Source organism: Danaus plexippus, chromosome Z (assembly GCF_018135715.1).
Source record: "Danaus plexippus chromosome Z, MEX_DaPlex, whole genome shotgun sequence".
Classification (NCBI taxonomy): Eukaryota; Metazoa; Arthropoda; class Insecta; order Lepidoptera; family Nymphalidae; genus Danaus; species Danaus plexippus.
In genome coordinates, this window is record NC_083559.1 from 9,653,969 (window position 1) to 9,673,831 (window position 19,863).

Consider the following 19,863-nt stretch of genomic DNA (forward strand, 5'->3'; position numbering starts at 1 on the left):
TGAGTATTGTTTCGAGTGGTGTTACTGTTTCGTCTGTGTATTCTTCTGTTTTGTGTACAGTTATGACGGGTTTTTCATCATCATGTTGTTCGGTAGTTATTTGTGTAGTTTCGACCTTAGGTCCTACGCGCTTTTTAATAACGCGTTTGGTGATTTTCTTATGTTTAGTCTTACCTTCTGGAGTTTCCGTTTCCTCTACAGTAGTCTCTTCCGGTAGTTCAACAATTTCAACAGGTTTGAGAACTTCTTCCTCTTCAGGTATCTTCTCCTCTGTGACAGTTACGGTAGTGACAGGCTTCTCGTCATCTTTTTCGACTGTGACTATTTCTGTTACCTCTTGCTTTTTGCCTTGCTTTTTCTTAATGACACGTTTAGTTGTTTTAACTTTCTGCGTGTCTCCAGTCTCAGTTTTCACTTCGGTCACTTTTACTACTTCCGGAACCTCTTCAATCACTTCTGCAGTGTCAGGTTTGAGTATTGTTTCGAGTGGTGTTACTGTTTCGTCTGTGTATTCTTCTGTTTTGTGTACAGTTATGACGGGTTTTTCATCATCATGTTGTTCGGTAGTTATTTGTGTAGTTTCGACCTTAGGTCCTACGCGCTTTTTAATAACGCGTTTGGTGATTTTCTTATGTTTAGTCTTACCTTCTGGAGTTTCCGTTTCCTCTACAGTAGTCTCTTCCGGTAGTTCAACAATTTCAACAGGTTTGAGAACTTCTTCCTCTTCAGGTATCTTCTCCTCTGTGACAGTTACGGTAGTGACAGGCTTCTCGTCATCTTTTTCGACTGTGACTATTTCTGTTACCTCTTGCTTTTTGCCTTGCTTTTTCTTAATGACACGTTTAGTTGTTTTAACTTTCTGCGTGTCTCCAGTCTCAGTTTTCACTTCGGTCACTTTTACTACTTCCGGAACCTCTTCAATCACTTCTGCAGTGTCAGGTGTGAGTAATGTTTCGAGTGGGGTTACTGTTTCGTCTGTGTATTCTTCTGTTTTGTGTACAGTTATGACAGGTTTTTCATCATCATCTTGTTCGGTAGTTATTTGTGTAGTTTCGACCTTAGGTCCTACGCGCTTTTTAATAACGCGTTTGGTGATTTTCTTATGTTTAGTCTTACCTTCTGGAGTTTCCGTTTCCTCTACAGTAGTCTCTTCCGGTAGTTCAACAATTTCAACGGGTTTGAGAACTTCTTCCTCTTCAGGTATCTTCTCCTCTGTGACAGTTACGGTAGTGACAGGCTTCTCGTCATCTTTTTCGACTGTGACTATTTCTGTTACCTCTTGCTTTTTGCCTTGCTTTTTCTTAATGACACGTTTAGTTGTTTTAACTTTCTGCGTGTCTCCAGTCTCAGTTTTCACTTCGGTCACTTTTACTACTTCCGGAACCTCTTCAATCACTTCTGCAGTGTCAGGTGTGAGTAATGTTTCGAGTGGTGTTACTGTTTCGTCTGTGTATTCTTCTGTTTTGTGTACAGTTATGACAGGTTTTTCATCATCATCTTGTTCGGTAGTTATTTGTGTAGTTTCGACCTTAGGTCCTACGCGCTTTTTAATAACGCGTTTGGTGATTTTCTTATGTTTAGTCTTACCTTCTGGAGTTTCCGTTTCCTCTACAGTAGTCTCTTCCGGTAGTTCAACAATTTCAACGGGTTTGAGAACTTCTTCCTCTTCAGGTATCTTCTCCTCTGTGACAGTTACGGTAGTGACAGGCTTCTCGTCATCTTTTTCGACTGTGACTATTTCTGTTACCTCTTGCTTTTTGCCTTGCTTTTTCTTAATGACACGTTTAGTTGTTTTAACTTTCTGCGTGTCTCCAGTCTGAGTTTTCACTTCGGTCACTTTTACTACTTCCGGAACCTCTTCAATCACTTCTGCAGTGTCAGGTGTGGGTAATGATTCGAGTGGTGTTACTGTTTCGTCTGTGTATTCTTCTGTTTTGTGTACAGTTATGACGGGTTTTTCATCATCATCTTGTTCGGTAGTTATTTGTGTAGTTTCGACCTTAGGTCCTACGCGCTTTTTAATAACGCGTTTGGTGATTTTCTTATGTTTAGTCTTACCTTCTGGAGTTTCCGTTTCCTCTACAGTAGTCTCTTCCGGTAGTTCAACAATTTCAACGGGTTTGAGAACTTCTTCCTCTTCAGGTATCTTCTCCTCTGTGACAGTTACTGTAGTGACAGGCTTCTCGTCATCTTTTTCGACTGTGACTATTTCTGTTACCTCTTGCTTTTTGCCTTGCTTTTTCTTAATGACACGTTTAGTTGTTTTAACTTTCTGCGTGTCTCCAGTCTCAGTTTTCACTTCGGTCACTTTTACTACTTCCGGAACCTCTTCAATGACTTCTGCAGTGTCAGGTGTGAGTAATGTTTCGAGTGGGGTTACTGTTTCGTCTGTGTATTCTTCTGTTTTGTGTACAGTTATGACAGGTTTTTCATCATCATCTTGTTCGGTAGTTATTTGTGTAGTTTCGACCTTAGGTCCTACGCGCTTTTTAATGACGCGTTTGGTGATTTTCTTATGTTTAGTCTTACCTTCTGGAGTTTCCGTTTTCTCTACAGTAGTCTCTTCCGGTAGTTCAACAATTTCAACAGGTTTGAGAACTTCTTCCTCTTCAGGTATCTTCTCCTCTGTGACAGTTACGGTAGTGACAGGCTTCTCGTCATCTTTTTCGACTGTGACTATTTCTGTTACCTCTTGCTTTTTGCCTTGCTTTTTCTTAATGACACGTTTAGTTGTTTTAACTTTCTGCGTGTCTCCAGTCTCAGTTTTCACTTCGGTCACTTTTACTACTTCCGGAACCTCTTCAATCACTTCTGCAGTGTCAGGTTTGAGTAATGATTCGAGCGGTGTTACTGTTTCGTCTGTGTATTCTTCTGTTTTGTGTACAGTTATGACAGGTTTTTCATCATCATCTTGTTCGGTAGTTATTTGTGTAGTTTCGACCTTAGGTCCCACGCGCTTTTTAATAACGCGTTTGGTGATTTTCTTATGTTTAGTCTTACCTTCTGGAGTTTCCGTTTCCTCTACAGTAGTCTCTTCCGGTAGTTCAACAATTTCAACGGGTTTGAGAACTTCTTCCTCTTCAGGCATCTTCTCCTCTGTGACAGTTACGGTAGTGACAGGCTTCTCGTCATCTTTTTCGACTGTGACTATTTCTGTTACCTCTTGCTTTTTGCCTTGCTTTTTCTTAATGACACGTTTAGTTGTTTTAACTTTCTGCGTGTCTCCAGTCTCAGTTTTCACTTCGGTCACTTTTTTTACTTCCGGAACCTCTTCAATTACTTCTGCAGTGTCAGGTGTGAGTAATGTTTCGAGTGGGGTTACTGTTTCGTCTGTGTATTCTTCTGTTTTGTGTACAGTTATGACAGGTTTTTCATCATCATCTTGTTCGGTAGTTATTTGTGTAGTTTCGACCTTAGGTCCTACGCGCTTTTTAATGACGCGTTTGGTGATTTTCTTATGTTTAGTCTTACCTTCTGGAGTTTCCGTTTTCTCTACAGTAGTCTCTTCCGGTAGTTCAACAATTTCAACGGGTTTGAGAACTTCTTCCTCTTCAGGTATCTTCTCCTCTGTGACAGTTACGGTAGTGACAGGCTTCTCGTCATCTTTTTCGACTGTGACTATTTCTGTTACCTCTTGCTTTTTGCCTTGCTTTTTCTTAATGACACGTTTAGTTGTTTTAACTTTCTGCGTGTCTCCAGTCTCAGTTTTCACTTCGGTCACTTTTACTACTTCCGGAACCTCTTCAATCACTTCTGCAGTGTCAGGTTTGAGTAATGATTCGAGCGGTGTTACTGTTTCGTCTGTGTATTCTTCTGTTTTGTGTACAGTTATGACAGGTTTTTCATCATCATCTTGTTCGGTAGTTATTTGTGTAGTTTCGACCTTAGGTCCCACGCGCTTTTTAATAACGCGTTTGGTGATTTTCTTATGTTTAGTCTTACCTTCTGGAGTTTCCGTTTCCTCTACAGTAGTCTCTTCCGGTAATTCAACAATTTCAACGGGTTTGAGAACTTCTTCCTCTTCAGGCATCTTCTCCTCTGTGACAGTTACGGTAGTGACAGGCTTCTCGTCATCTTTTTCGACTGTGACTATTTCTGTTACCTCTTGCTTTTTGCCTTGCTTTTTCTTAATGACACGTTTAGTTGTTTTAACTTTCTGCGTGTCTCCAGTCTCAGTTTTCACTTCGGTCACTTTTACTACTTCCGGAACCTCTTCAATCACTTCTGCAGTGTCAGGTGTGAGTAATGTTTCGAGTGGTGTTACTGTTTCGTCTGTGTATTCTTCTGTTTTGTGTACAGTTATGACAGGTTTTTCATCATCATCTTGTTCGGTAGTTATTTGTGTAGTTTCGACCTTAGGTCCTACGCGCTTTTTAATAACGCGTTTGGTGATTTTCTTATGTTTAGTCTTACCTTCTGGAGTTTCCGTTTCCTCTACAGTAGTCTCTTCCGGTAGTTCAACAATTTCAATTGGTTTGAGAACTTCTTCCTCTTCAGGTATCTTCTCCTCTGTGACAGTTACGGTAGTGACAGGCTTCTCGTCATCTTTTTCGACTGTGACTATTTCTGTTACCTCTTGCTTTTTGCCTTGCTTTTTCTTAATGACACGTTTAGTTGTTTTAACTTTCTGCGTGTCTCCAGTCTCAGTTTTCACTTCGGTCACTTTTACTACTTCAGGAACCTCTTCAATCACTTCTGCAGTGTCAGGTTTGAGTAATGATTCGAGCGGTGTTACTGTTTCGTCTGTGTATTCTTCTGTTTTGTGTACAGTTATGACAGGTTTTTCATGATCATCTTGTTCGGTAGTTATTTGTGTAGTTTCGACCTTAGGTCCCACGCGCTTTTTAATAACGCGTTTGGTGATTTTCTTATGTTTAGTCTTACCTTCTGGAGTTTCCGTTTCCTCTACAGTAGTCTCTTCCGGTAGTTCAACAATTTCAACGGGTTTGAGAACTTCTTCCTCTTCAGGTATCTTCTCCTCTGTGACAGTTACTGTAGTGACAGGCTTCTCGTCATCTTTTTCGACTGTGACTATTTCTGTTACCTCTTGCTTTTTGCCTTGCTTTTTCTTAATGACACGTTTAGTTGTTTTAACTTTCTGCGTGTCTCCAGTCTCAGTTTTCACTTCGGTCACTTTTACTACTTCCGGAACCTCTTCAATCACTTCTGCTGTATCAGGTTTGAGTAGTGTTTCGAGGGGTGTTACTGTTTCGTCTGTGTATTCTTCTGTTTTGTGTACAGTTATGACAGGTTTTTCATCATCATCTTGTTCGGTAGTTATTTGTGTAGTTTCGACCTTAGGTCCCACGCGCTTTTTAATAACCCGTTTGGTGATTTTCTTATGTTTAGTCTTACCTTCTGGAGTTTCCGTTTCCTCTACAGTAGTCTCTTCTGGTAGTTCAACAATTTCAACGGGTTTGAGAACTTCTTCCTCTTCAGGTATTTTCTCCTCTGTGACTGTTACGGTAGTGACAGGCTTCTCGTCATCTTTTTCGACTGTGACTATTTCTGTTACCTCTTGCTTTTTGCCTTGCTTTTTCTTAATGACACGTTTAGTTGTTTTAACTTTCTGCGTGTCTCCAGTCTCAGTTTTCACTTCGGTCACTTTTACTACTTCAGGAACCTCTTCAATCACTTCTGCAGTGTCAGGTTTGAGTAATGATTCGAGCGGTGTTACTGTTTCGTCTGTGTATTCTTCTGTTTTGTGTACAGTTATGACAGGTTTTTCATCATCATCTTGTTCGGTAGTTATTTGTGTAGTTTCGACCTTAGGTCCCACGCGCTTTTTAATAACGCGTTTGGTGATTTTCTTATGTTTAGTCTTACCTTCTGGAGTTTCCGTTTCCTCTACAGTAGTCTCTTCCGGTAGTTCAACAATTTCAACGGGTTTGAGAACTTCTTCCTCTTCAGGTATCTTCTCCTCTGTGACAGTTACGGTAGTGACAGGCTTCTCGTCATCTTTTTCGACTGTGACTATTTCTGTTACCTCTTGCTTTTTGCCTTGCTTTTTCTTAATGACACGTTTAGTTGTTTTAACTTTCTGCGTGTCTCCAGTCTCAGTTTTCACTTCGGTCACTTTTACTACTTCCGGAACCTCTTCAATCACTTCTGCTGTATCAGATTTGAGTAGTGTTTCGAGGGGTGTTACTGTTTCGTCTGTGTATTCTTCTGTTTTGTGTACAGTTATGACAGGTTTTTCATCATCATCTTGTTCGGTAGTTATTTGTGTAGTTTCGACCTTAGGTCCCACGCGCTTTTTAATAACCCGTTTGGTGATTTTCTTATGTTTAGTCTTACCTTCTGGAGTTTCCGTTTCCTCTACAGTAGTCTCTTCTGGTAGTTCAACAATTTCAACGGGTTTGAGAACTTCTTCCTCTTCAGGTATTTTCTCCTCTGTGACTGTTACGGTAGTGACAGGCTTCTCGTCATCTTTTTCGACTGTGACTATTTCTGTCACCTCTTGCTTTTTGCCTTGCTTTTTCTTAATGACACGTTTAGTTGTTTTAACTTTCTGCGTGTCTCCAGTCTCAGTTTTCACTTCGGTCACTTTTACTACTTCCGGAACCTCTTCAATCACTTCTGCTGTATCAGGTTTGAGTAGTGTTTCGAGGGGTGTTACTGTTTCGTCTGTGTATTCTTCTGTTTTGTGTACAGTTATGACAGGTTTTTCATCATCATCTTGTTCGGTAGTTATTTGTGTAGTTTCGACCTTAGGTCCCACGCGCTTTTTAATAACCCGTTTGGTGATTTTCTTATGTTTAGTCTTACCTTCTGGAGTTTCCGTTTCCTCTACAGTAGTCTCTTCTGGTAGTTCAACAATTTCAACGGGTTTGAGAACTTCTTCCTCTTCAGGTATTTTCTCCTCTGTGACTGTTACGGTAGTGACAGGCTTCTCGTCATCTTTTTCGACTGTGACTATTTCTGTTACCTCTTGCTTTTTGCCTTGCTTTTTCTTAATGACACGTTTAGTTGTTTTAACTTTCTTCGTGTCTCCAGTCTCAGTTTTCACTTCGGTCACTTTTACTACTTCAGGAACCTCTTCAATCACTTCTGCAGTGTCAGGTTTGAGTAATGATTCGAGCGGTGTTACTGTTTCGTCTGTGTATTCTTCTGTTTTGTGTACAGTTATGACAGGTTTTTCATCATCATCTTGTTCGGTAGTTATTTGTGTAGTTTCGACCTTAGGTCCCACGCGCTTTTTAATAACGCGTTTGGTGATTTTCTTATGTTTAGTCTTACCTTCTGGAGTTTCCGTTTCCTCTACAGTAGTCTCTTCCGGTAGTTCAACAATTTCAACGGGTTTGAGAACTTCTTCCTCTTCAGGTATCTTCTCCTCTGTGACAGTTACGGTAGTGACAGGCTTCTCGTCATCTTTTTCGACTGTGACTATTTCTGTTACCTCTTGCTTTTTGCCTTGCTTTTTCTTAATGACACGTTTAGTTGTTTTAACTTTCTGCGTATCTCCAGTCTCAGTTTTCACTTCGGTCACTTTTACTACTTCAGGAACCTCTTCAATCACTTCTGCAGTGTCAGGTTTGAGTAATGATTCGAGCGGTGTTACTGTTTCGTCTGTGTATTCTTCTGTTTTGTGTACAGTTATGACAGGTTTTTCATCATCATCTTGTTCGGTAGTTATTTGTATAGTTTCGACCTTAGGTCCCACGCGCTTTTTAATAACGCGTTTGGTGATTTTCTTATGTTTAGTCTTACCTTCTGGAGTTTCCGTTTCCTCTACAGTAGTCTCTTCCGGTAGTTCAACAATTTCAACGGGTTTGAGAACTTCTTCCTCTTCAGGTATTTTCTCCTCTGTGACTGTTACGGTAGTGACAGGCTTCTCGTCATCTTTTTCGACTGTGACTATTTCTGTTACCTCTTGCTTTTTGCCTTGCTTTTTCTTAATGACACGTTTAGTTGTTTTAACTTTCTGCGTGTCTCCAGTCTCAGTTTTCACTTCGGTCACTTTTACTACTTCAGGAACCTCTTCAATCACTTCTGCAGTGTCAGGTTTGAGTAATGATTCGAGCGGTGTTACTGTTTCGTCTGTGTATTCTTCTGTTTTGTGTACAGTTATGACAGGTTTTTCATCATCATCTTGTTCGGTAGTTATTTGTGTAGTTTCGACCTTAGGTCCCACGCGCTTTTTAATAACGCGTTTGGTGATTTTCTTATGTTTAGTCTTACCTTCTGGAGTTTCCGTTTCCTCTACAGTAGTCTCTTCCGGTAGTTCAACAATTTCAATTGGTTTGAGAACTTCTTCCTCTTCAGGTATCTTCTCCTCTGTGACAGTTACGGTAGTGACAGGCTTCTCGTCATCTTTTTCGACTGTGACTATTTCTGTTACCTCTTGCTTTTTGCCTTGCTTTTTCTTAATGACACGTTTAGTTGTTTTAACTTTCTGCGTGTCTCCAGTCTCAGTTTTCACTTCGGTCACTTTTACTACTTCAGGAACCTCTTCAATCACTTCTGCAGTGTCAGGTTTGAGTAATGATTCGAGCGGTGTTACTGTTTCGTCTGTGTATTCTTCTGTTTTGTGTACAGTTATGACAGGTTTTTCATGATCATCTTGTTCGGTAGTTATTTGTGTAGTTTCGACCTTAGGTCCCACGCGCTTTTTAATAACGCGTTTGGTGATTTTCTTATGTTTAGTCTTACCTTCTGGAGTTTCCGTTTCCTCTACAGTAGTCTCTTCCGGTAGTTCAACAATTTCAACGGGTTTGAGAACTTCTTCCTCTTCAGGTATCTTCTCCTCTGTGACAGTTACTGTAGTGACAGGCTTCTCGTCATCTTTTTCGACTGTGACTATTTCTGTTACCTCTTGCTTTTTGCCTTGCTTTTTCTTAATGACACGTTTAGTTGTTTTAACTTTCTGCGTGTCTCCAGTCTCAGTTTTCACTTCGGTCACTTTTACTACTTCCGGAACCTCTTCAATCACTTCTGCTGTATCAGGTTTGAGTAGTGTTTCGAGGGGTGTTACTGTTTCGTCTGTGTATTCTTCTGTTTTGTGTACAGTTATGACAGGTTTTTCATCATCATCTTGTTCGGTAGTTATTTGTGTAGTTTCGACCTTAGGTCCCACGCGCTTTTTAATAACCCGTTTGGTGATTTTCTTATGTTTAGTCTTACCTTCTGGAGTTTCCGTTTCCTCTACAGTAGTCTCTTCTGGTAGTTCAACAATTTCAACGGGTTTGAGAACTTCTTCCTCTTCAGGTATTTTCTCCTCTGTGACTGTTACGGTAGTGACAGGCTTCTCGTCATCTTTTTCGACTGTGACTATTTCTGTTACCTCTTGCTTTTTGCCTTGCTTTTTCTTAATGACACGTTTAGTTGTTTTAACTTTCTGCGTGTCTCCAGTCTCAGTTTTCACTTCGGTCACTTTTACTACTTCCGGAACCTCTTCAATCACTTCTGCAGTGTCAGGTGTGAGTAATGTTTCGAGTGGTGTTACTGTTTCGTCTGTGTATTCTTCTGTTTTGTGTACAGTTATGACAGGTTTTTCATCATCATCTTGTTCGGTAGTTATTTGTGTAGTTTCGACCTTAGGTCCCACGCGCTTTTTAATAACGCGTTTGGTGATTTTCTTATGTTTAGTCTTACCTTCTGGAGTTTCCGTTTCCTCTACAGTAGTCTCTTCCGGTAGTTCAACAATTTCAACGGGTTTGAGAACTTCTTCCTCTTCAGGTATCTTCTCCTCTGTGACAGTTACGGTAGTGACAGGCTTCTCGTCATCTTTTTCGACTGTGACTATTTCTGTTACCTCTTGCTTTTTGCCTTGCTTTTTCTTAATGACACGTTTAGTTGTTTTAACTTTCTGCGTATCTCCAGTCTCAGTTTTCACTTCGGTCACTTTTACTACTTCAGGAACCTCTTCAATCACTTCTGCAGTGTCAGGTTTGAGTAATGATTCGAGCGGTGTTACTGTTTCGTCTGTGTATTCTTCTGTTTTGTGTACAGTTATGACAGGTTTTTCATCATCATCTTGTTCGGTAGTTATTTGTGTAGTTTCGACCTTAGGTCCCACGCGCTTTTTAATAACGCGTTTGGTGATTTTCTTATGTTTAGTCTTACCTTCTGGAGTTTCCGTTTCCTCTACAGTAGTCTCTTCCGGTAGTTCAACAATTTCAACGGGTTTGAGAACTTCTTTCTCGTCGGGTATCTTCTCCTCTGTGACAGTTGCGGTAGTGACAGACTTCTTATCATCTTTTTCGATTTCGTCTTGCTTTTTCTTAATAACATGTTTAGCTGTTTTTATTTTTTGAATATCCCTTTCCTCAGTTTCAACTTCCTTCACTGTTACCTCTTCAATTTTCTCTTGGGTCATTTCCCTTACTTTTTCAATTTTTTTTTCTGTAACTTCTTCTATACTCATACGCGATTTTAATATCGGGAAATCAAATTGTTCCTCTGGTAGCTCAACTAAACCATTATGATTAGTTTCCGTTGAATCCACGCCATCATACTCTTCAATTTGAACGTCATGTGTTAGACGGTGAATTATTTTATCCTTGTTGTCATCCTCCATTGTTTCTTCTATTACTATGTCACCGTCTGTTTTACGATCAGTTTCAGATTTCCTTTTCTTTTTTATTACCGTCCGTTTTGTTCTTATTTTTATAGGTTCCTTGTTACCTGGAGCTTGCATAAATTTGGTTATAATTTCTTCAGATTCTTCAACGTCTGATGATTTAGATGATAAAGAATGTCGTCTTGTATCTTCTGAAAGAAACCATTATAACATGAAAAAATTAGTATTGATTTTTGTCAATTAAAATATATTATCCCTTAAGATATCAAATCTTTTCATATAGTACATTTCCTATTTGATTTTTTTTTTCAAAACCATGGGATATTCTTAGAGCTATTTAATTTAAACATCGTGTAGTTTGGTACAATACTTTAAAATTCTAAAACAAAGTCCTTCGCCGCGTCTTCCTGTCTGTCTGTTCGCGATAAACGGAAAAACAACTGCACCGATTATCAAACGGTTATCACCACTCAATAGCGTGATTCTTGAGAAAGGTGTATAATTTGTTAAGTTTTTCTTTTTACTTGTGGGTGCATTAACGATATTTGTTGAAGATGTCGGGAAAACATGAGCCGTCTGAGAGCTTTTAACGATAACGCTGCCTTAAATCTTTGAGATATAACAAAATAATATATGGTGGAATTGTGTATCTTATATAGGTCTACAGAAAAGTCCGGGGTGGCATATGGTTATACCTTAAGTATAACATACTATATCCATTTGACAAGTTTTAAAAATTGGCATTCCTAAAGCGTTTATTGCTATTTGCATAAACACGGTATTAAGTCTTATCAAAATAATTACTTCGTTTTCAAGCCTACATCACTATCTAGAAATTACATTTTCAATCATTTTAATCGGGCATACCTTTTGAATGTTACCATAACATAAGTTTAAGAATTTTCAAAATTAAAGAGACTATTTTATATTTTTTGTAGAGACCTTGCGAAGCCGGGGTACCAACCTAGTAAAATATATATTTTAAATTCAAATTGTTAACATATATACGTATGTTTACAATTTAATTTCTAATCAACAAAAGATAAACGATAAGGTTATGGTTTTGGACAAATATGGATGAAAAAGTATGGACCCCAGGGTTTTATAAATATACAATATAACCGTTTCATAAATATACAAAGTTACAAATGAGTGAACAAAACAACCTTTTTTGGAAAAATTCATTATACATTATGTATCCTTCTTTAATATTAACCGTTTTCCCATAAAATTTTTAAATACAGAGGTTTTTTTTTAAACATACTCAAAACGTTTGCTTCCTAACATCTTACACATTTTTGCTACTAAAATAACATATGTTATTTATAAATTTTAAATGGAAAATAAAATATTTCATACAATATTTATTCTTAACTAATAATTACCACAATAATCATAAGAATTATTCGTATTCTAAATAAAATAAATACCATTACCTAATATCTCTATGTCCTCTTGTAAAACTATTTTGTCTTCCACTGGTTCTTTAAAAAATTTAATTTCTTCTTTTGTAATAGATACTTCATCATTTAAAACAGAAGCTATTTGTTTTTTATTTATATCAAATTCTGGAACCCCAAAACTTTGGATTTCTTCTCCTAATACAATTTCAATTTGGTTGATACCCTTCAATTCGATAATTTGTTCATCAGCTACTTTAGAAATATCTTTTTGAGTAATAATTTTTTCAATAGAGTCGTCAATGACGTGTTCTTGAGTTAAATATGACTTGTTTACCTCTAAATCATAATTAGCAGATTCTGAGTGTGGTATACATATTTCAGGCAATGATGTAATACTTTCGACTACCTCAGGAAATACAGTCAACAAAACTTCGTCATTAACAGTCTGCGCAATAGATATTGTTTCCTTCTTTGACAAAGTTTCTTTTCTTTCTTGTAATGAATCAAAAACATTATCGAACTTTGGTTCTGTTTGCTCTACAGCATTCAGACAATATATATTTTCTTGTGCACTATTACTTTGTGGCTGTTTTAGAGGGAAGAGTTTATCAACACTTTCTATTATTTGATGTTCTCTTTCACTTAAAGATTCTTTAAAGACATAAGTTGTAACCGCATTTTCTTGTTTGTTTATCTCATTATCTAGTTTTATACTGTCTTCAACTACTACTGTTTCACAGATTGTTAGATGATTGGTTGTATTTATATTCAAATCTTGATTTAAAGCTGATTTATTAACAAATTCATGATAAAGTTCTTTTTCCTTATCTTGGATTAACATATCTGTTACTGTAATATGTTCGAGAGATTCTAAGTCAAGCGAAGCATTTTCTTGTTTAGGAGTACTTTTTAAAGTCAAATCCTCTTCCGACTCCCTCGTCATAACCTCATTTACTTCAAGAGCGGGTCTTAAATCAAATAAGGACTTAGCTGATTGCGAATCATTAATAGATTTAATTTCAATTCCCTGACTGATTTCTAATGGTTGAACTTCGTGCACTGTAATTGTGTGATTACCTTCTTCAATGTTAGGTAATAAATTTTTGGGTACCAGTTGATAAACTTCATCCAACGTTTCTCCCATTTCCAATGGAGTTATTTGTAGAATATTAAGATGATCTTCTTTTTCAAAACCAACAAATGAATTTACGGCATTATTTTCATTATCGATTAAGAAATGCTCTACATGTTCTTCACTTCTTACATCAGTGACGTAAAGAGGTTTTATGTAATCTAGGGTATAATCTTTTTTTTCCTCGACTTTGTTAATTTCCTTCAGATCACTCTCACTTTCAGAAACATGATATTCCTCAACATTCAAATGATGATAAGCGTCTATATTGATTTCACTTATAGATTTATTTATAGGTTTTTCTAAAATTAGTTTGCCTTCTTTATCTGCTACAATATCTTCTGATACATCAAGAGAGTGAATTCTATCAAGGCATAAAGTAGCTTGAAGACGTTTCGGTTCTTTTTGATTAAATACCTCTTCCTGATCAATAACTATTGTTTCAGTTGTTCCAATTGATGATAAAATTGAAATATTTTGCTTTGGGTTCAGATTAACCTCTTCTGGCAACACATTACTTATAAAAATATCTTCAAATTCACTGGTTGTAACTTCTGAAACGTCTATAGCTTTCCGCGTCTCTATAACTTCTGTTAATGTTTTTGATTCAGGTTTACCTGAAGGCTTGTTGATATATTCGGTTTCAGTGGCTGTAACAACTTCTGTTCCTAAAATGCTGCTGTGAGGGATAACCTTAAGAGAAGCATCCCTAACAGGAATATCTACATCACTTTCAAATTCTTTTTCTTTTTCATTAATACTTGTTGAAGATTGAATTAGAGCTTCAGATTCAACAATTTTCGGGGTTATATTGGACTCTAAAGGTTTTTGGTCTTTAAACAAACTTTCTTTTTCTGCAGTAACTGTTTCTGTTTGTTCTATATTAAATAATTCTAAAGGACTTATTTTAGGTTTTTGTTCTAAAACACGTGTATTAAGTTCTTGCGTTGTTAGAATAACGTTAATTTCATCAATATTTGGGACTTTACCATATATATTATCCATTTTTGTTATTGCGTTTCTATTAGAAATTGCTAATTCAGTAATTTCACCTAGGATTTCGGATTGAGATAATATCTCACTGGTTTCCAGGCTTTGATTTTCTAATATTTTTATATTTACTTTTTGTTCTCCAGGTAATTTCAAGGGAGAAAATTGTTTTTCTCTTTCGACCAATGTATTTTCCTGTAATTCTGGTGCTTTTAAACCAGAGACTGAAATAACAGCGCTTTTTTCAGGTTCTTTATCTTTTTCATCGAAATTCCGTTCAGAAGTGTGAACGAAGGTTTCCTCTTCTAATATCGCTTCGCACAACACGGATTGAGGTGTTACTTCAACTTTATTAAATTTGTTTTCAGAATTAAGATAAGAAGGTTTCATTTCCGCTACAGTTTCATCTACAATAAGTGCCTCTTTTGAAATCATATCAAGAGTGGCTTCTTCGTATTTTGTTTTTTTGGAAGTCATCAAACTCTCCTTCTCATTACAAAGTATAGATGAAACTATAACTTCTTTGAGTGGAATATTTTGAACATTTGCAGTTTTTGTTTCTACTGTATCAGTGAGATCAAATGTGTTTATGTCAGTATTATCTGTCACTTCCAATGTTGAAGCTACCGGTCTACAAACAACGTTTTCGAAAACTTTACACGTTTGCTTAAATTCCTTGTTTTGCTCATATTCTCGTTCTTTTTCGTTAACCATTATTTCTGAAATATTAAGTGATTCTTCAACAGGCACTACATCAGGTATAATAGTTTTTAAATTGGGTTTGACCATGTTATCTAAAATATCTTGACTTTCCAATACTCTATTCTCTGAAACCGTTAAAGGATATATAACATTCGGTATCAGTTCAGCTTCTTGAAGGTTCGATGGAATTTCTTTTAATTGACTAAGAGAATCAGGTAAGTTATTTTCGAGAACAACTGGAACTTTATGTTCTATATCTATTTTGACTTCAACTTTATTAAAAGATGTCTCCTCTATAGTTAAACTTGTTTCTACATAGCTCGGTATGGTTTCTGTTATATTTAAACTTTCATTTTCTTTAAAAGATGTCTTTGCAGTTAATGCACGTTCTAAATTAAGATCAAAATTTTGAATTTGATCTTCAACGGCTGGTTGAAGGACTGTTACTTCTGTTTGTAAATCTCTTTTTTCTGAAGCATATTTGTCGTTATGCACTTGTTGATTGAATATATCAATCTGATCAGCTGTTGTAATTTCGTGACAGATATGTGTTTTTAGATTATGAGTTAAAATTGGTCTGGTATTTGCCGCTTCAGGCATTTTTTCAGTATGTAATTTCGTTTCAGATTCTGGACAGTTCAATTCAAGAACGGATAGTGAATTAATAGGTATAAGTGAAACGGACACATTTTCCAAAGTTGTATCATAATTTTTGGATTCAATTTCTTGGTCGTGAATAAAAGGTGAAGTTACTATTCTTGCATGTTCTGTAATTACAGTTTCATTGGCAATTTTGTCAGGAAAGACTTCTGATGTTTTCAAATCTTCCGTAGTTATTAAATATGTGGGCGTTGAAGTAATTATACTTTCAGATGACTTAACATCAATATTAGCTTTTGCTGGAGTTTTGAATTCTTCGAAATGTAACTCCTGCTCTCTTTCATGAATATTTACCTCTTCAACCATATTTTTATCTAAAACGGAAATGGTTACTTGAGCAGTATTTTGTTTTGTTGGCTCTTTTTGTAGTAAAGTATTTTCAGAATCCATTACATTCGTTTCTATGTCATATTTGTGATGATGTTCATTAAAAGTGATACCTGCACATTTTTCTTCAGTTACTTTTGGAGTAAATTCTTTTTCTTTAACGTGAGATGTTGTTTCAAAATTTTCAAGGCAAGAATGTAAAAGAATATCTTCTTGAATATGTATCTCTGTCGGAAGGTCTGTTTTATCTATTAAACCTTCCTTTTCACGAACATCGCTTGTATACACTAAGATACTATTTTCAGATGGTATATTAACATTGACCTCCTGTAGAGGTGGCATCTTTAATTTAGGAATTGGACTCTCTTTTTCTTGTATTTCCTGCATCTCAGTAATAACTTGGTTTGAAACCAAAATATCCCTTTTAGCCACTTCAGTAGGAACTATCAATTCTGGATAGTATTTACCTGATTTATCCTCAATGAAAATTTCTTGTACGAGTAATGGTTCTAATATATCATATTTTGGGTTTGGAGGTACAGATATTTCATTATTTTGTTTATGAAATTCAGCTTCTTTACTACCTTCATTAACTTCAGTAACTTTAAGTTCTAATAATGGTGTTACTGACACTGATGCAAAAGATGTAGATAGCTGACAATCTTTTAAAGGAGATTCTTTTGATGATGCTACCTCTTCTGTAGTGTTATAAGCGTTTTGAAGAATAAATGAGCTTTTAGCTGTTCTAATATCTTGTGAATCTACAATCAAGTCAGCCACAGATAAATTAATAAGTGTTTCCGTAGTCACAAGACCTTCTGCTTGTACAGTATCTGTGTGTACTTTATTATCAAGTTTTATTTTTTCTGCTTCATACTCATCAACCACTGATTCAGGCTCAATTTGAGTGACTTGTAATGATTCAAGTTCATTAAATATCTTTTTTACCGTTTTACCAGCTACTTTATCTTTCACACAAAGTTGGTCTTCCTTATCGTGTGTTTCTTGAATATTACTAACAAGAGGATAGTTGGTATCGAATTTAATTTTAGCGGTCGCATCTCGTATTTTCTCTTGAGGCATAATATGTGTTACTTCACTACCAGATACTATTTCAATTCTACTGTCATATATTTCGGTTGGGAGCATAGACTTATAGTTCAAACTTTCATTTTCCAAAACATTAACGTTTTCTTCTTGTAAACATTTACTAGTTTGTGCGGGGAACAATTTTAGTTTCATTTTTTTCGATGACACCTCCTCTTCTATTGTTTCTTCATCAAAATCTGTCCTTTGCTGTTTACATTGTTTGTATTTGTTATTTTCTTTATTATCTGTGAAATCACAGAATAATAATTACAGTATTCTATTTTTCATTACCATATTATTTTGTAGGCATAATAACAGCAAGCATTACTTTTCATCCAGCCATTGCTTCTTGTTAACACGTAAGTTTTGCGTTTATTTTACAATAGCTTATTACGTAAGTCATTTACAACTACATACATAAATTAATTACTACATATATACTATAAAGGCAACTACTAAACAAACTTAAAAATAAAAGTGTTAACTTATTGTATTAGCCAGTATAATAAAAGCTAAAAGTAACAAAATACTCAGTTAATTTAAATAGTACATACTAAGCATTAATAAACAATATCTTATAAATAAGATGCTTTATACATAACGAGCACATTATTATAAATAATATTTTGTAGCAACTACAAAACTTCCATTAAAATTCAATATTGTTAGAGCTAAGTAGTTCACCAGACCTGAATTAAAAATATTAAATTAAGAACTGTTGGCGCCCTTTCAAATGCATTTTTTTAAAACTTAATTTACAATATGGTTTTATATAAGTAAAGGGAAGACGAATATTAAGTCTACATTATAAGTGGATTACTGTAATAATTACAACATCTAACTCACCGACTTTCTGAAGTCTTCCTTTCTCTGAAGTTTTCTTCGTATCTGGAAAACATTTATCAACCAAATTAATATTAGTTAAATGTTAAAATAGATATTTAAATTTAAATTCTCTTTTAAAATGTATAAGGTATTTGATTTTTTAGATAAACTTACCTTCCAACACAAGTATAGACGATTGCGTGGCAAGGTTTTTGGCGGGAGATTTTACCACAACCTGTAAATTGAAATTACGTAAGCAAATTTACAGAAATATATTACTTGAATTTTGCATCTACGTTAAAGGTTAAAAAAAAAAAACAGAATTCAGATTTGTATCTCGTTTTAGGTATGGGGATTAAATAATTTTAATTATGTAAAAACGACATGGCTATTCATAAGTATATATGTATTAAGTTGATTTACCAAACATAAATTTGGTTGCCGACTAAATTATTAAACTATGTCTCCTTTTTCTAATCATATTTTTTATTGTTTTATAATCTAAAAAAAAAAAACAAACGTGCTTTTACCTCTTGCGCTTCTTTTTCTTCCCAGGAACGGGCTTCAAAGTCCTGAGGATAAAGATGAGAGATGACCTCTTCGACGGTGGCATGCCTCAACTCGACCATATTCATAAAGGCCTTAAAACCAACCTTCGAAGCGATAACATCCTCTTCTTGAACTGTCTCTTGTGTGAAAACATTAGTTATGAGTGCACTGTGACCTTCCCTTTCTACTAATTGTACCAAAGCAGCTTGCGATTGAGGCATTCTTAGAGCTGGAAAGTATTCCGAATCGTATAATGTCTCGATTTGTTCTGTTGTTACTCCGCTTCGCAACAGGTAACCTATTTTAGCTAGCTCCCGTAATGTTGATTCTCCTGGACCGAACTCTTTTGCATGTAATAATTCAAGCAATTCATTTATTTCGGCAACCATATTTGTACTTTCTTCAACTGTTTTTATAATTGCCTTTTGACTGTCATAAACAAATTTATCTAACGTTTTTACTACTTCGTCTTTCTGTTGTTCGGAAGTAATTAAATATTCACTTGGTACGACTACAGGTTCTACATTGCGTGGAGATGGCTTTTTAATTTTTTTACCGTCTTCAACCTTTTTTAATGTTGCTTTATCTGTAATTTCAACGTAGTCAGCCTCAATTACTGTAGATGAGGTTGTCTCGGTCCTTGCGAATTCCTTTCTCGAAGGTTGAACTTTTTCCCTTTCATTCTCTTCTGTTTGTACCTCAGATTTTAAGTTTTCCTCATCAGTTTTTATTACCTCTTCTTTTTTTAGTACTTCGGTTTTAGTTCTTTGTGCAAGATTTTTTTCAATCTTTTCTTCTGATTCGAATACTTGTAAAGTAGCTTTAGTTATAGCCATACCTATATCACTAACAGCCTTGCATTTGTAAATACCTTCTAGTTCTTTTTTGGCTTTCGGTATTTTGCAAATAGTCAACTTATCTTTATGTTCAATCAAATAATTTTCATTTGTTTTTATAACCTTGTCATCCTTGTACCACACGATTTCTAAAAAAAGATATTTCAATATTAAAAATAATACAAACGTGGATACAACTTGAGATTTTAACATTGATTTTTGATTTCAAAAAAGTTTTTATGAGTTCTAACAGAACTGTACACCAACCTGGTATCGGATTACCACTGTAAGTAGCTTCAAATGCTACCGATTCTCCTTCCTTAACTCTCTCTCCTATAATTTGTTTAATAAATGTGGGCACTGCCTGAGTTGCTGTAATTTTACAATTTTCCAAAATTAAAAAATGGCAATCAATATGTATAAAATTATTTCTATATTATTTTAATGATTATTTGAAATCATTCACCTTTCAGAGAAGCTTGCAAATCTTCCATGTGTATTACCCATTCGGGTTTTCGGTACTCTTTTGTTCCAACGATACCTTGTAAATAAGGAAAATAATAAATTATATTTTTCTAGTTTACGAAATTTTTAAATTTTAAATAAACAATTTATTATTTATTTAAAATTTTTAAATTTCGTTATGTTGTAATTCAAAACGTGGTAACATTTTAAAGTACTTTGTAATTTATGTGATGTATAAAAGGAAAAATATAAATACATAAAAGGAAGGGATCAAAGGATATATTTTGGAATTGTTGAATTCACTTCTTGAAGCGCCTGAAATTACATTCATACATAGTTATAATAAAAGCTGTTTAACAAAAT

The 19,863-nt window shown here is 35.6% G+C and overlaps 1 protein-coding gene across 7 annotated transcripts in view; it reads right to left on the reverse strand.

Moving 5' to 3' along the window:
- The window catches only part of LOC116777091 (titin), an 88,685-nt gene that overhangs the window by 31,976 nt on the left and 36,846 nt on the right, over positions 1–19,863 (reverse strand). For 4 of the 7 annotated variants that reach the window (XM_061526166.1, XM_061526165.1, XM_061526168.1 and 1 more), the window contains 10 exons: positions 19,502–19,576; positions 19,303–19,407; positions 18,181–19,184; positions 17,825–17,885; positions 17,672–17,713; positions 11,959–17,070; positions 9,019–10,713; positions 7,871–8,547; positions 5,251–7,399; positions 175–3,366 (listed from right to left, as the gene is read on the reverse strand). In XM_061526166.1, the coding sequence (XP_061382150.1) occupies positions 175–3,366; positions 5,251–7,399; positions 7,871–8,547; positions 9,019–10,713; positions 11,959–17,070; positions 17,672–17,713; positions 17,825–17,885; positions 18,181–19,184; positions 19,303–19,407; positions 19,502–19,576 (14,112 nt within the window). The remainder of the gene's footprint in view (positions 1–174; positions 3,367–5,250; positions 7,400–7,870; positions 8,548–9,018; positions 10,714–11,958; positions 17,071–17,671; positions 17,714–17,824; positions 17,886–18,180; positions 19,185–19,302; positions 19,408–19,501; positions 19,577–19,863) is intronic. The other 3 variants (XM_061526167.1, XM_061526169.1, XM_061526170.1) reach the window with 3 other exon arrangements.